The sequence below is a fragment of the Acipenser ruthenus genome, chromosome 13, assembly GCF_902713425.1.
Source record: "Acipenser ruthenus chromosome 13, fAciRut3.2 maternal haplotype, whole genome shotgun sequence".
In the NCBI taxonomy this organism is placed as follows: Eukaryota; Metazoa; Chordata; class Actinopteri; order Acipenseriformes; family Acipenseridae; genus Acipenser; species Acipenser ruthenus.
The window spans coordinates 4,495,356-4,512,220 of NC_081201.1; the positions used below are offsets into that span (position 1 = coordinate 4,495,356).

At 40.6% G+C, this 16,865-nt stretch overlaps 1 protein-coding gene across 2 annotated transcripts in view; it reads left to right on the forward strand.

Moving 5' to 3' along the window:
* The first annotated feature begins 164 nt into the window (after positions 1 to 164).
* Positions 165 to 16,865, forward strand: part of LOC117417987 (probable helicase with zinc finger domain) — a 41,610-nt gene continuing 24,909 nt past the window's right edge. The window contains exons 1-20 of one of the 2 annotated variants that reach the window (XM_034030458.3): positions 165 to 264; positions 1,360 to 1,569; positions 1,984 to 2,020; positions 2,650 to 2,774; positions 3,097 to 3,153; positions 5,426 to 5,471; positions 5,786 to 5,867; positions 6,157 to 6,355; positions 6,651 to 6,758; positions 6,963 to 7,260; positions 7,459 to 7,732; positions 8,043 to 8,382; positions 9,367 to 9,494; positions 9,641 to 9,814; positions 10,086 to 10,187; positions 10,602 to 10,780; positions 13,642 to 13,760; positions 14,583 to 14,728; positions 15,797 to 15,935; positions 16,505 to 16,688. In XM_034030458.3, the coding sequence (XP_033886349.3) occupies positions 1,369 to 1,569; positions 1,984 to 2,020; positions 2,650 to 2,774; positions 3,097 to 3,153; positions 5,426 to 5,471; positions 5,786 to 5,867; positions 6,157 to 6,355; positions 6,651 to 6,758; positions 6,963 to 7,260; positions 7,459 to 7,732; positions 8,043 to 8,382; positions 9,367 to 9,494; positions 9,641 to 9,814; positions 10,086 to 10,187; positions 10,602 to 10,780; positions 13,642 to 13,760; positions 14,583 to 14,728; positions 15,797 to 15,935; positions 16,505 to 16,688 (2,938 nt within the window). In that variant the 5' untranslated portion in view covers positions 165 to 264; positions 1,360 to 1,368. Of the gene's footprint in view, positions 363 to 1,359; positions 1,570 to 1,983; positions 2,021 to 2,649; positions 2,775 to 3,096; positions 3,154 to 5,425; positions 5,472 to 5,785; positions 5,868 to 6,156; positions 6,356 to 6,650; positions 6,759 to 6,962; positions 7,261 to 7,458; positions 7,733 to 8,042; positions 8,383 to 9,366; positions 9,495 to 9,640; positions 9,815 to 10,085; positions 10,188 to 10,601; positions 10,781 to 13,641; positions 13,761 to 14,582; positions 14,729 to 15,796; positions 15,936 to 16,504; positions 16,689 to 16,865 lie in introns of both variants that reach the window. The other variant, XM_059035495.1, reaches the window with a different exon arrangement.

The window sequence follows — 16,865 nt, forward strand, 5'->3', positions numbered from 1 at the left end:
GTTCATTGTATGAAGGCTACTATACAAAAGCGTAACCCTAAATAAAACAAATTAAAAAAAAAAAAAACGCATTACGTGAAAAGGCATTGCGTGGAATTCAACAGATTCCAGTTTTGGGTCTGAGTCTCTGATACACCGGGACTGTACCTGCATCTGCCCCAGAACAAAACAGGTGCTTCTCCCACTCTGTGACGTCATCGCGAATGGAGATTTGTGTAAACTCGACCTTTCTCGGATTCCAAGATGGCGTTGCAGAGAGCTGAGGTGGGTTTTGCTTGCAAAGTTTGCGCTCTATTCTAGCTGTTCTGGCCCAACAGAAATTACACCGCACGATACATTGTATCAGGAGAGAGTAGATGAAGGTTTGTGGATATTTAACTGGCAGTATCAAGCATGCACACATAGCTGTTAATTGCTAAATGCATTGAGACCGCAGATTGCAAAACGTAGTTTACGCTGAGGCGATTGTGCACGCGCATGGAACCTCTGGGTACGCGTGTGCACGCGAGCATCAGCCTTGTCTTGCTGCAAACTTACAGAACTTACACAAGTACTATTTCTGCGTCTGTGGAAAAAAAAATAGCTCATTCTATTCTTTAATATAATACACTTCCCTTGTTTGTCTTAAATGGCTTAGTGTTTGTGTTTGAACTTTGTGCTGTTTCAATTTTGTTTGTGTACAGCCTCTATGGTTGAAGAAAATTGGATCTACAAAGATATGGTGATATAGGAATTATACTGCTTCAAGCTACACACAGTAGAACATTGACAGCTGTCAACATGGAAGAATGGATACAATAGTGATTGGACTAACACTCTTGTTTACTATCCCTGCAGCCTTGTATTGCACACAAATGCTTAGTAAAGTGAAACTATTCAGTACAGAAAACGATGTGAACTACTAAACAACATTTTGGGTTTATGGTTCTAATATTGCATTTTAACATGGCATTTGCTATAACTTTTTCTTTACTATTATTTGACCAGTCTCTCTCTCTCTCTCTCTCTCTCTCTCTCTCTCTCTCTCTCTCTCTCTCTCTCTCTCTCTCTCTCTCTCATATATATAATATACACTGTGTTTTATTTGTGTGCACACATAATAGTACTGGAGTTTCCATCAGAGCCAAATGTGCATGCTTAGTATTCACATGATGCTCTTGGGCTGCAGTGATAGAAATGTCTCCCATTGCATTGCGATGTGGGCCATTCCAAGTTTTATTATGAGCTTACTTGGACTCTAAGTTGCTACCTATATACCATACATCGGTGACCCAATGAGAGTTTTATTTGATCCCTGCTCTCTCTTTGTGTGTCCATGTCCTGTGATCTCCTGATTGATTCCTGTTGCGTCTGTGCTAGTCCTAAGATATGGGTGAGCGAAGGCCTGAAGAATTGTGTGCCCAGGCGTGTGAGCATCTGTGTCGTCAGGAATACGAACGAGCCCTGCACTGCTGTGATGAGGCAGTGGCTGCGTTGCCCAACATCTCTCCATTCCCCACCTCCACCCCTTCAGATGAGGCTGTCCGGCTTCAGGCATCGCTCTACAGGATCTCCGCTCTCCTTCAGCTGGCAAGTTCATCCGTAACTTTGAATACAAGATCATTAACTCCGAAGTGTAACCCTGTAAACGTTTCGCTGTAGTGAAGAATGGAATTAGCTTAAATATATGTCTGTCAACTTCTGGTATTTGCGATATCATTTTTTTTTTTTTTTAAATGTGACGCATGCCTCTAACTTTTGTAAATAATATTATGAATTGTTCTGAACACACTTCCTGACATTTTTTTAGGATAAATATTCAGCATTGTAAGGAGGATTATTGTGATTGGCTCTTATGTATGATAAAAGTGTTATAGCTTTCTTAATGGGATATTCCTTTAGATAAACAGTAATCTCTGAAACAAAGACTTGCCAGAGGGTATTGTATACTGTGGGGACTTGAAAAGCAGCATTTATATCAAGTCTTTGCTTCATTTATTTCAGAAAAAGTATAGTGAGGCTGAAGAAGACTGTAAAAGTGGTAAGTACTATATAAAACTGTATTGAGGGGTTTTGTGTGGAAAGCTATCTCCTGAGGGTCAGCAAAGTGACCAGAAGGCGGAAAGAATGTTTAGAAACTGAAGGTACTATATTCTCCGGCAGTTAACGTTCCTTACCTGAAGGTCATATTAATGCATAATGACTTAATGCTTAATGTTTTGATCCACTGTTAACTGTCAAGCAGGGAAGAATAGTGTGGAGTAGTGGTTAGGGCTCTGGACTCTTGACCAGAGGGTTGTGGGTTCAATCCCCAGTGGGGGACACTGCTGTTGTACCCTTGAGCAAGGTACTTTACCTAGATTGCTCCAGTAAAAACCCAACTGTATAAATGGGTAATTGTATGCAAAAATAATGTGATATCTGTATAATGTGAAATAATGTATAATGTGATATGTTGTAACAATTGTAAGTCGCCCTGGATAAGGGCGTCTGCTAAGAAATAAATAATAATAATAAAGAATAGGTCTTGCAAAAACAACTGGTTAGAAATTCTGTATTTCTATCAAGATAGGACTTCACTTTATACATCCAGTCGGTGATTTTGAATGACTATTTGTAATCCAACTTTAATTCACTGAACTACAGTGTTTTCTTTTTTGCTGTTTGCAGTGCTATGCATTCATGAGGTCCTTCGTGACGGTTTGCTGAGAGACGTGTTGGTGACTATGTTGTTGGAAGGGAGATTGAAGGAGGTGTATCATGCACTGTACAACTGTGAAGGTGTAGACTGTGTGGTAAGTCTGCAAGAGCTCTTTCATGAATATATGGTTACAGTCGGGCCTTCCCTGGAAATGTAATAAGGTGGTTATCTGCTCTTTTCTACATCCCCTTGGGCCACACATTTTTGATTACATTTTTAGAGATTTTTAAATTCTATGGAGTTCGTTAAGTTGCCGGAAAGAAACATACATGCACACAGTGACAGAAGGGGATATATTATTTATTTATTTCTTATATGATCATACTGTGCAATATACACCTGGCATATGATTACTAACAAACTGGTACTTCTGTGTGGCATCGTCAACCTTTTAACGCCTTCCTTGTTCTTTTCAGAATGGAGAATCCATGCAAACCTTTAGACAGCTGCTGTTACTGCTAACAGAAACCCAGGTAAATGTCAATTAAAGCATGTTTAGTAAAATGTTGGGATCTACTACAGTGGTCCCATACACACCCACAGGTTGAATTGTAAATGTACATCTTCCAATGGTACTTTTAAAAACTAGAAAACTGTAGAGAGGCCCCTATTTACTGTTAAAAGAGGTTGTTTTCATATATTTGGTTGTGCCCTATTTACGCTACCTAAATATTAATGGTCAATTAAACCTATGAAATACCCCACTCCCAGTACAAATACTGTAGTCTTTTTATCGTTTGGATTTTTTTTTTTTGTTTCTTTTAAATGTATTTATTTTATTTCAGATATTTATGGAGGAATAATGCCTGCAAGGTTTGTCCCGTCCCAACCCGTGTGAAAATGATTTGTCATAAAAAATCTTAGAAAAATAATAATTGTAGTTCCTGATACATTAAGATGTTGACAACCTGATTTGCATGATGAGATGTAAAAATCTGCTGTCTTTTCCATCACGGTACAAACTGAATTTCAACAGGTAGATGCAGCATTTACTGTATTCCTTCGAATTTAAGACGCAGCGCAAATTTCCCACCCTGAATTTGAGGAAAAAAATCAACCATCAAATAAATATGCATTTACAAAGACACAACCTCAGTTACGCACATGGAGGCAGTTTGCGGTTGTCTGCTGTAACACAGAGCATTACAGTTATGTGCTGCTTCTCATTTCCAGTCATGAGTACTCGCACATGTTTTTCCCAATTTGTGAACTGTGGTATTGCTTGGCATGTTGAAAAATACGGGGTCTGATCAGCATTTCCGATCTGTCCAAGCTGGTACTGTTTGTTAGAAACGATGAAATTGTAAAAAACTCTATTCAAATTCCTCAGAAAGCTAATGACACTTTGAAAATGGCTGCCTGTATGTCATGGATGATTTGAGATCGGGCAGTAACATTTTGGTTTGTCTTTGTGTACTCGGGTAGTCCCCTCCTTTACTGGCAATTTTTAATACACCCATCACTCTACTGTACTGAAATTTAAGACGCAGGCTATTTTTGAGAAGAAAAAAATGGTTCAAAAGGTGTCTTAAATTTGAAGGAATACGGTGTCTTATTGAGGAGGTTGAAAAGGTATAATGCATATTGCAGGTGTTTCAATTATTTTATCCAGTTCTTGTACAGTAGCTGCCCGGATTCTGTTCTCTAATACCCCTTTTACAATGGCACACCTGACCCGTGAGGGCCTGGGACCCTCAAGGGTAAGGTGCTTTTACACTGGCAATATACCCGAGCCGACCCGTACCGTAAAACTCCGGCCCGATAACTTATCTGAATGTGGATTGGGGCCGAAGCAGGTCATGGGTGGGGTTATTGACGTTCGTCATGTCGCTGGCACATCTTGACAGTTGCATCTGTAACCTTACTGTATTTTTTTTTTTTTGTCGATTTCACTAAATGTGAATCTCCATACATTACCAGTTTGTAGTTATTTGACGAGAGAGTCAGTGTTTTGATTTAACTTGGCCCCTTCTGTTAAGTGTTAAACAGAAATAATGAAACTCCTTTAACTTGCGTTAGATAAGACATATGGCTTTAATGTCACTTTATAAATAAGTTAATCGTAAATAAAATAACACTGAAAACGAATGTATAGAGCTATAATAATCCACATATTCAAGCTTGACTTCATGGTTATTTTGTATTATCATTATTACTAATTTTAGGCTAGAAAGTTCATACTGCATGCAAATGTTTGAATGACAAAGCATGAAGGAAAAAAAAAAAACATTACCTTTTTTGTCTATTCTCTGCGACTCAGCACGTTCATTACGCGTGACGTTATCCGGTCGGCTGGCTGGGCTCAGCACCGGCTCGGGTGTGCCAGTGTAAAAGGGTCATAAGACCCTGCAGTCTGACTGCAGTCCCAGAGTGGCAGGGGTTTCGGCTTTTGTTCCCCAAACCTCTGGAAATCTCCTCTTGGACAGATGCTAGAGCACGGCACCCTCCAGTCTCCGTCTTTCACTGCCTCCTCTGATCAACTTTTCATTAATACAGTATCTTCCCTTGAAAAGTCTTCAAAGGTAGAATTTAAATTCTGAGCTAAGCAATGACAAATGAAGCAGTTAAAACATCACTGATGATAATTAATGGTAGAAAGCAAATGCTGGTTGTCTCCATTGTCATGTATAGCACCTCAATTGCTTTTCCGTGGAGGCTGCTGTGTAAATCCAGTTTTGTTTGGATTATATTTGACTTGGTATGTGGCTTGATCTAGCTTGTTAATTATTTTTTTATTCTCTTCAGGTTTCAAGTAATGCTGCTAGAGTTTCACCAGAACCTGTGAATCAAGGTTTGGTTCTGTTTTAATTTTTTTTGCATGTGTTAATGCTTTCTGATTTCATTTTTGTTGGGCGTTGTGGGGAACCTCATATTTGTTTTCACTTTTCAGCGTGTGAATTTTGTATTGTTTGAAAACAAGATGTGCTATTGTAGGTAATGCTTTCCAGTTAGTGTCGGATCGTATCAATATGTGTTGAATGTAATAAATGATCACAGATTTTATTAGCAAATCCCATTTTACATGCTGTAATAACAATTGTCACATCTAGGAGAGAGTCCCCTAAAATCTATTAAGTTTTGTTCCCCTTTTTCTTTGCAATAAAGGTATTCATATTGATCATCGGTGGAAGTACAGACCCCCACCTCGAGGAGTTTTAGGGTTAGACGAATATACAATATGTTGCAGGTAGGCACGACAACCTTTTACATTGTTTCAGAATCTTAGAATGTGTCAAAATGATCAGGGCCTATCATGCACCCCAACATCGCAGTTTTCTAGCTGCATTGTTTTCACTGAACCCTTGCAAGTGTACGCTACGAGGCTGAGTTTTAAAACATGCATAAACAATTCCTGTACTCCATCCGATTTGTCATACTTTTTGTATGAAAATCACACTGGTATTCCGACCTATTGCCAAATGTTTGTTTGCTTTGTTTTGAGTTCCGTATGGTCCCCACCCTTCTCTGTTGGTCAGGTTTCTGCAGTATGGCTCTTGCCACTATGGTGTGCTGTGTCTCTTTGCACACTCTCACGGTGAACTGGTGGAGTGGCGGGAGCGTCACGTTTACCGCAGGCTGCAGGACCAGCAGACCAGGGAGGAGCTGCAGCACTGTGGGAGCTATGGGGAAAACCTAATTGAGAAGTGGATCAGCAACCCCAGTCCTGACAAAGTGGTGAGTCACACAGACACACCTTTTGAAGGGGCGGCAGGTGTACTGTGTGTTCTGTGTTCAACTGTTGGTCGTCTTTCTAGCAAGGAACCCCCATTTCCTGTATTGTCATCAATTGTAATAAGAATGCAGTTTTTTTTTTGTTGTTGTTAATAAACTTAGGATCATTTGAGTCAGACTGTCTGCAGAGATTTAAAGCAGGACTTAAAATGCTTTCCCCAGAGCAACTCATGACTGTGCATGGGAGATGCTCCATATTATATTGTATCAGTAATTCTGGATTGTGTCTCTTTACCAGGTCAGTGGAAGTGTGGACGGTGTGACAGTGGATTGTGTCCCTGAGCTCAATCAGGTTGCAAAGGATAAAAAGTGCACCCTCAGCTGGATGCTGCTTTTAAACTGTAATGTAAGTTCAACTAAGATTACTCACTTGTAATTACTTGTAATTAGTTTTTATTTTTACCAATTTGATTAATATGCCACCTGTTGATTGCAAATTGTACTGATTTTGTTTTTAAAAAAAAAAGCAAATTGCATTACTGACAAAAATGTGTTTTGAAAAGTTGTGAAAGCATCTTTTGGTTGAATATCCTTCTTGACTGTTGTGCAGCCTCCCCGTTTGCTGCACCGCGTGGCCCTGCTCAGCGACCTGCACCGCTCTCACTTCAGCATCTCGTCGGTGGCAGCGGGCTGCTCTGACAGCCTGCATCCCTACTCCATCTCGGAGCAGTGCCAGGAGTGGAGCCGGGACCTGAGTGGCCAGAACCGCATTAAAGAGCACGTTTACCAGGTCACGGTGCGCTTCTGCACGGAGATCTTCGGGAACTTCCAACAAACCGTGGTGTTTGACTTCGGGACTGAGCCAGTGTTGATGCAGACCGTTTCTGCAGCTGTGTCCTTAGATGAAGGTGAGGTCTGTTTCTACTCTACTGAAATGTAGTTTGGTGTAAACTTGCTAAGTAGTTTTGTAGGTGGAAAAAACAGTTAGTCTTGCTGTGGTGAAGAAATTGACTGGGTAATGTTATTTTACGGGAGTGCCCGTAAAAGGTTCTGCTTGTGTATGCATTTGGATAACCATGCAAAATAAAAATGCCCATTCCTTGTAGACGTAGAAGCGATATTTCACCAGCAGCAGCAGTCTCTCCTGCTGTCCCAGCGATGGGACCCAACCTGCAAGCACATCGCTGTGGTGGAGTTCCAGCCTCGGGAGCTCTCTGACCTCGACCAGTCCCTGCTGCTGAACTACGAGATCCCCGCTGCTGCAGACCAGCTGTTCACACGCTCCGTGCTTGACAAATCCCTCAACATGCACAACTACTACTCCCGCTTCCATGACCTGCTGTACATAGAGGAGAACGCACAGAGCAAGGAAGTCAGCAAGTGTGTACTCTTCTGTGTCACGTCTGAACCCTTTCGGTAGACAGAGACTATGTGCTGTACTAAACACCATGTAGATATAATTTAATATATATATTTTGTTGCTATGCATAGGTAACCTAGCATCGTAATGACTCCAATCACATCACACGCATATTAATTTGAATATAGATAGATAGATCGATAGATAAATAAAAAAATATATAAAAGATTACCATAGCTGTATTTTTATTTTATTTTTTTATTCTTTCGTTTTGAGCAAATCCATGCAGTAATTCCAATCCAAGGCCCATTCTGTTTTTTTCTTCTGCAGGTTTAATATCCAAGCCAGTTTGCACATTGTGAGCGGCTCCTCTGTGCCGGGTCACCCTGGCAGTGCCAGGCAGCTCCTGAACGGGCAGCTGTTTGCCATCTTGAATCTGAGTGGCACTGTGATCACCAGGGACACGGCAGCGGGCAGGCTGGTGACAGACACGGTGACCAGCGTGCTGCTGATGCCCGTGGGCCGAAGGAAGGGGCCTTGCCCTGCCCCAGGCAGCAAGGAGAAGGTGTACGAAGCCTTGCTGGAGGACCGCAGCCGAGAATACCTGCTGCTGCGACTTGCAAAGGAGTGCTGCGAGGACCTGAAACTGCAACCAGACAAGGACCTGCTGGTTAGTAACATGGGAGGGGAGGAATCATAGCTCTCCTGCCTTCAATATACTGTTTAGTTCATCAGGCGCTAGGAGTTCCATGATAGTGTTTCTGCCCTATAATGCATGAGCAGCTCATATCAGTGAGGACACAGGTTTGACTTTGTTCGTGGTAAGTGCAATCTCTTCACAGCAGGTTATCAGGGACCTGATTTGTTCAAACTCCTTGCATTTGGTCACTGCAGTAATATACCAAAGGGAAGTTCTGAAACACAGGACTGGGTGTAGGTCTAGTGTAAGTATCAAGCCCTGCAAAACCCGACAAGCCCTGATTCAATATAAGAACATAAGAAATTCTAGAACGAGAAAAGGCCATTTGGCCCACCTGTGCTTGCTCGCTTTGATGCAAGCGTGGTCCGTTAACACTCGAGAGGAAAAACAAAAAAAAGAAAAACATTGGTATATATTCTTACCATTGGTTAGCAATTACTTTCTGAACCTTTTTCCAGATCCTACTGTAAGTTTTGCATGCTGTTGATATCTGTGGGACATGTTATAAGATGTGTGTCTCAAGAGTAGATATCATTAGTGTGTGGCAGTGTGTTGTCTGAAAGCCCCATGCTGAAAAGTGTCAGCATATTCAAACTCTTCTGCAAAACCCAGCATCCATCAACAAGTCAATTGAGTTACATCATGAAGCACTGCATCAATTCGGATTTGGTGTCTAACTAGAAAGATAATCACTTGAGGCAGATCTCTTTAACAAGGGTATCATTTGGGAAAAGGATAAATAAGTTACTTTAATGGGACCACATTAATTCAACAGTACCTCATTTCCTTGGGACCTATAGCATTCCATTGCCTTTTTGCTTTATTTGCTGGTGGGGTTTAACAGTTCAGTAGATGCTGTAGTGATGCCCACTGTTGCACAGGTGGACATTTATGTCTTTGCTGACTTGGAAATATTAAATGCTGTGTTGGTCTGTTTTTTTCCCCACCCGACAGGTAGAGCTGCAGTTTCAGCTGAACCGTTTGCCACTCTGTGAGATGCACTATGCGTTAGATACTTTCCAGGACTGCAGCCTGCTTTTTCCAGATCTATCCACTGTCGTTTTACCACCTCCTTTAAACAGGTACAGCCTTTGATTTGATCCTTTTGGAAGTATGGAAAGAAAAACGTTCTTGCCACTGTTTTCATAGTCTATTTTTCTTATCAATGCATTCAGCTGTTTTGATGAATAAAGCATTTTCTTTCTTTCTTTCTTTTTTTTTTTTGCAGTGATGACGGTTTAGAAATGAGGCTCAACCCACGACAGAGAGAAGCTATCCAGGCCATCGCCGCTCCGCTGTCCCTGAGACTGCCCCCTTTAATAATCACAGGGCCATCAGGCACTGGGAAGACCTTCACACTGATTCAGGCGGTCAAGTTACTGCTGAGGGACACTAAATGCAGGTATACTGTGTGTGTTAACATTCGTACTCCACAACTGTACCACACCCAGATTACTGAAGCAGCTACGAAAGGTCTTTGTACGGAGTCCTGCGCTACCACATTTATATTGTACATTGAAGGAGATGCTTTGGGGTGCAATGAAAGAAAGAAAGCAAGTGAAACAAATAAAGTACAATTAAGTGTACATTCATTAGGAATCAGTTTTTAGCAGCGTTTTTTTTTTGTCTTCTGCGGGGTAGTATTACTTTTTAACTGTTAGTTCTTTTCCTAGGATTCTCCTGTGTACGCACTCAGAACCCGCTGCTGACATCTTTGTAAAAGATCATCTAAACTTTCATGATGGTCCTGGCCTCCCAGAAGGCTGGCTCTTGAGGTAAAAACAAAACTATTCTGTCCAATTTTGTTTTTGTTCACTGTTAGTTTGTCAGTGTACTTCACAATGAATGTTGCTCTCCTTGGTCACCTTGGCACCCATAAGCCAGGTGGTGGTTGCATTTCAACCCCCATCTTAATATAACATTCAGTGGACCATATAGTTTTTAATTCTGGGTTGCAATGTAGATCACATGCCAAAAAAAACATCAATTTATTTTATCAGACGCTGTTTCTTCTATTACATTATTCCATGTTTTTACCCCTATTGTTTGGCCATAGCTAATATAATTATGCAACGTCAACTACAAATAAAATGCTTACTTTAATTATTTACTTTTGAAATGATTATCCCGCCTGTGGTTCCAAGTTTTCCTGGTAAATTCGGTGAATTAGATTTTTAAATTTCTTCCAGAATCCACAACAAGAACAAGCCGGTGAAATCTGTACTTCCCGCAGTGCAGCGATTCAGTCTGATCACTCGCAGTCGTACATCCTTCCTACTGCCGACCAAGGAGGACGTTGTAAAGAGCCGTTTGGTGGTGACGACAGTCAGCCTGTCCAAACACCTCACCCAGCTTGGCCTCGGCATTGGTAGGTTAAAGACCATGGGTGTGTTTCATGAGTGGGGGTGTGTTTCGAGCCTACCGTGGTTTGTGATTTATGTCAGCATTGATGCTTGTGTTCTATATAAAGTGACATCATTTTGTTTTTTATGGGACAGTCCCACTTTTGGAACACTGTTCCCAGTGTCCCCAGAACTTTTCCTGGGAGGCTAATTTCGCCGCACCGGTAACACAATATTGTATTATATTGTATTTTTTATGCAGGCTGCAGTGTTAGTACAATATATAACTTTTCACAGTACAAGGACACTTGATGTGACTAAAAGGAAGGTTGAACGATCAGTAGCATCGAAACGCGGCTGTACAGCGCCATGCAAATCTGAAGCATTACTAAAGAGTCAATGTTCATATTTGCAACCAATCACAGAGAATTGCGGCTGGGTTTATCCACTGACTGCTGCTGAAATGAAGTGGCGGCAATCCTCATCTGAATCGGCACTCTCGCTGCCTGAAGAGGTTAGACTAGGGTAGTCTAACATGAACGGCTCATACGGATACCACTTTAACATGTTTTAAGCCAACAGGTACCACTGAAACAGAAAGGATCCTGTATAAAATGTATAAGATGACATTTTTTGCTGTCGATGCAGTTTTTCAGTCCCAATCAGTGATAATGAGAAATCGTCTCCTGGCAGTCTGAAAACTTCTCTGTGCATTTTACATAGGCTAATGTTTAAACTTATGTCAAGGAAGATTGAATAGTATTCCTTTTGTAAGTAATTAAGTGACAACATTTAATTTGATCAGAAAAGGAATATGATTTAAGTCTTATTGCAGCTTGATCCATGTCTCAGCCTATACTGTTGACTCAAACAAATAAACTCCAGTGAAGATCCGCAAAGAAATTAGCCTTTGTAAAATGTGTAGTTATCTAATTCAGATTGTCAGAAGACGCTTTCTTATGAACATTGATTGTACCGAAAAACTGGAATAGGCAGGAAATTTCATCATGAAATGTACACACTTTCTGTTTTAAGTGATACCTCTCAGTTTACAACATGTTAAAGAGGGGATTTGGAAATACAACTATTTGGGAAAAACTTAAAAGGTTTGTCTACCTGGATTATTATTTGCCATACTTTTAATAACTACTTCAGAAGGAAATTCCTGTTTTTGTAATCCGGGCAGCTTGTGAACAAAACTCAGAAAGCTGATTATCTGTGAAAAGGTGGGGAAGCTTATGGGTAGGCTTTCCACCTCATAATCTCAAATGTATGAGTCTTGTTTAATAGTAGAAAGTTGCTGAAAAAATAATTTCCTTGTATCTATTAATTCAAGCAGAAACTACAACAGGAAAAAAATATACAGAACAAATACCATGGCATATTAAATGGTAATAAATTCAATGTTTTGAATATATATATATATATATATATATATATATATATATATATATATATATATATATATATTATGAAGTAACCATTTAATAAATAGAAATATTGAGATATGTATTGTTTTCATACAGCAAGGGCCTTGTTTGCAGATTGGACAGTGAGGATAGCATAGACACTCATTGAGTGAGAAGGTGCAATTTCTTAGGCAGAAAAGGGACTGGATTTGCAGCAGTAATCTGCAGTAAAATATATTTATTTTGTGAATCTGATATTAAATCAAACACTGCCAAAGTGAAAATAAAAACAAACCAAATTGATTTTTGTATTTGAGTATTGGTCTCATTTATTTCAGAAGGCCTTTTTTCTCACACACCTATTTCAGCCACCAGAGGCCACACAAACACTAAGAGAGAACAAACAATTACTGTTCTGTGTAAACAAAGCTTGGTTGTGTTTGTGTGTTATGGAAAATCAGATTATTATTATTATTATTATTATTATTATTATTATTATTATTATTATTTAATTTAAGTTATCCAGACCCTTAAATTACTGCAGTGTTCTAACCAAGAGGTAAAGACGTTCTTTACCTGTATCCTGTCTTACGACTCACACAGCCAATGTGAATGAATCGGTTAGACGAAGGATTGACCACGCAGTAAGAAACCCTCAATTGAATTGCTTTCAGACGTACTTGAATAGATAACCGAGTAATTTAGTGCCCTTCAATCGTGCCTTTTTGTGTACTGTACTTTGCTGTCTTGATGTTGGGTCGGTAACCTGGCAGTGAATCTGGGAGCTCCAGCAACACTTTCCCCAGGTTGTTTAAAAACAACAAAACAACCCAACGACGCGCCAATCAAAATACAACATGTTGTTGTTAATATGAATTCAGCGTTGAGGTAGTGATTTGTAAAATTAAAGATTTTATGCATTTACTCCTAGTTGGCTGGTGATGGTTGGATTTGAAACCGTAACTGCAGTTGTAATCTGTGTGTACTGTATGCAAATTATTATTATTATTATTATTATTATTATTATTTATTTCTTAGCAGACGCCCTTATCCAGGGCGACTTACAATTGTTCCAAGATATCACATTATACATTATTTCACATTATACAGATATCACATTATTTTACATACAATTACCCATTTATACAGTTGGGTTTTTACTGGAGCAATCTAGGTAAAGTACCTTGCTCAAGGGTACAACAGCAGTGTCCCCCATTGGGGATTGAACCCACAACCCTCCGCTCCAGAGTCCAGAGCCCTAACCACTACTCCACACTGCTGCCCGGCAAATAGTCAATGTGGGTATAAACATGTTCAATTGCACATCTCCGCTAGTTATTACGAAGCATGATAGTTCTGTTAATGCAAACTGTTCTGTAAAGGCATACACAACACATGTGCCGGTGATATGCCTTATGAAACATGCGAGTGGTTAAAACGCTTTGTGGTTTGCTTGTAATTCTGCTATCGCTTTGCAGGTTATTTCACACACATCTTGCTGGATGAAGCTTCGTACGCCACTGAGTGCGAGTCACTTCTGGCTTTAGCGCTGGCTGATGAATCCACGCGGGTTGTGCTGGCTGGAGACCCTGCTCAGGTAAGGGCTCAGTGTGTGGAGGCTGAGGTTGAATTAGAACTGCAGAGTTTGTCACAGACTCGAGGTGGTTAGCTGCTGCTGGACCCGGTCCTGGTCTCGGAAAAGAGAGATTAAGAGCACCGGCTGACCTCGACCCCCCACCCTGCCCAAGAAGGTAAGGCTTCTAAAAGTTAATGGGTCATTCCGCAGAATGCTGTGTTCTCTGCTCACTCTGAACACACTGCAGAACTGCATGCCCCTCCCCCCCCGTGTAAGAGCTAGTAGATCAATTCCAATTCAAGTAATGACCATCCATCCCTCCCTGTGGATTTAATGTTCTGAATCAACCCCCTTCCTTCCCTCCAAATGTTAAGCTTTTAGTGTTTCTGTCTAATAGTTTGCTTTGTAGATAATGTTTTCAGTTAGAAGAAAATGTCAATGCATACCATTTTAGCATTTATAAATCTACTTTGATGCTTAAACATTAATACCCAATGTTTATAAACCTCAGTGTCGCAGTGTCTACTCTTCGTGAAAGTAAAAGCCATTCTGAGGAACAGATGCCGAATAGCACTATGATTTTACATTTCAATAAGAGATTATTTCCTTATTGCTTTAGATTAGGGATGGGTCTACAATTGCCCACTTAAAGATACCAGGCTATCAGAAAGACATGGATGTGTGACATTTTTTAGCAAACAAACTTTTACATTTTTATGGTTCATTGATTGTTCATAATTTATTTAGGAATTGTTTTTGTGTGTCAATAGCTTTTATCAAACATAGCCCCTCCTGCTGTAAAACCTTATTGCGTAGAAAACCTATTCGTGTCTGTCTTTCCAGCTAGCCCCGGTTGTGTACAGCGAGTTTGCCCGGGAGCGAAGCCTCCATGTCTCCTTGATAGAGCGGCTGTCTCAATTCTACCCACCCGACAGCTGCTGCAGGATAGAATTATCTGCACACTACCGATCACAGGAGACTATTATAAAGTAAGCCAGGCTTTAGGTTTACACAGATGTTTTGCTTTTGTATGTTGAAGTACAGATATGCCATCGTTTATCAGGGATCACCAACATTTTGACCTAACTTCCCTTTATCTTGGTGACACACTGATTTATAGTAATGGGCATTGACCCAGCAGAATGGAACTGTGTTATTTAGCCTATAACAGTCGATAGCAACTAACTGTTTGTTTTTGTTTGTTTTATTTTTTTTAAGCAGTTTTTTAGACAGGTAGTATACAAAGTGTTACATACTGAAATGGATGGCGAGGCATCAGTCCATGAAAAATTGTCTGACTTACATGTTTTGTCTCGATTCTTTTCCAAAGAAGAGTTCTGTCTCAACTGCAAACCACACAAGTCCAGCTAAGCTTTTTGCTCCAAGTTTACTCTTGCCAAAAACAAAACAAAAAAAATTAGCAGGCTAGATCCCATCCACATCAATGATATTCTGTCATAAAAATCTGCAGCATTTAACTCCAAGTATGGTAATTGTTTCATCATCGCTCAGTGTGTAGTAGTGGTTAGGGCTCTGGACTCTTGACCGGAGGGTCGTGGGTTCAATCCCTGGTGGGGACACTGCTGCTGTACCCTTGAGCAAGGTACTTTACCTAGCTTGCTCCAGTAAAAAATCCAACTGTATAAATGGGTAATTGTATGTAAAAATAATGTGATATCTTGTAACAATTGTAAGTCGCCCTGGATAAGGGCGTCAGCTAAGAAATAAATAATAATAATAATAATAATAATATTCGCTCGATAAAGTTCATTTCAGTATATTTCTTACCGCATGTGGAGCAATGCTTTAACAGATGTGTGTACAGGGATGGAAATGTGACTCCCATTGCATCGCAGTTTGATCCATTCCTAGTTTTACTATGAGATGCACCTTTATGAGAGTTTGTTACCTATAAACTGTGGCGAATAAATCTCATAGTAAAACCTGCAATGGGTGAAACTGCTATGCAATAAGAGTCTTATTTCCATGGTGTATGTGGTGGAATACCATATTTTTTATTTTAAATCTCTGAATATATTTTCTTTCTGATTTACCAGTCTTGCCTCTGAGCTGTTCTATGGAGGAGATTTGAGAGCAGCTAGTAAACAGCCGGCCCACAAAGAATTCTTTCCACTCTCTTTCTTTGCTGCTTGGGGAATGGACAAGAACTGCTACAGCTACTACAACTTTGCAGAGGTGAGAATGGCTCTCTTCCACCTGTACATCCTGTCATGATTAAGCACCTGTCATCTGTGACTAGTAATCCAGTAACAAACCAGGAGTACTCGGGCTGACTCACATTCTGTACCCTGGAGACCCGACAAAGGAATGGATTTATTGCTTTCTGTGATTTGTAGCACACAGGCTTATGAAATACTTTGGAAATTGGATTTCTAAATTTGAGATCCAGCATGGCGTTTACTGCTCTGTGATCTAAGTTAGAGTTCCGATGCTGGCTAGCATGGGTTTTTTTGTCATGGTAAACACAGTGAGGGTTTTTAAATTCAAAGTTTAATCTGCTGGACGGTGTCCTCAGCTTGGACGTTCCCATAGAACAGCTGAGGTAGTCGATCATGTATTTCGAAAGCTGGTACCGTTCTTGCACACTGATATATACGATGACATTGTTTTATTTTTAGTATATTTCTCTGCTAAGCTTTAAAGTAAGAGCTTAAATTGTGGTCACTTTGTAGTTGCTTTACAGTTCGGTTGCAGAGCGATTCATGGTTACCATACAAAAGTATATTGGTGTTGCTTTGTTTCAGGTGTTGGAAATAGCTGAGCAGGTAGAAGAGCTCCAGAAGAAGTGGCCAGTAGCCTGGGGCAAGCTGGATGAGAACAGCATCGGAGTGGTGACTCCGTACGCCAGCCAGGCCGTCTGCATCCGAGCCGAGCTGCACAAACGCAAACTGCAGGACGTAACCGTAGAGCAAATACTCAACGTTCAAGGTCAGCATCGGGAATAGTGCATAAAATTCAGATCCCTGTAGGAAATCGCTATTAACAATTATAGAATATGGGGGCTCCCGAGTGGCGCATCCGGTAAAGGCACTCCGCCCGGAGTGCGGCATGCGCCCCTATAGTTTGGAGATCGCCGGTTCGAATCCACTGCTGACCGTGGACAGG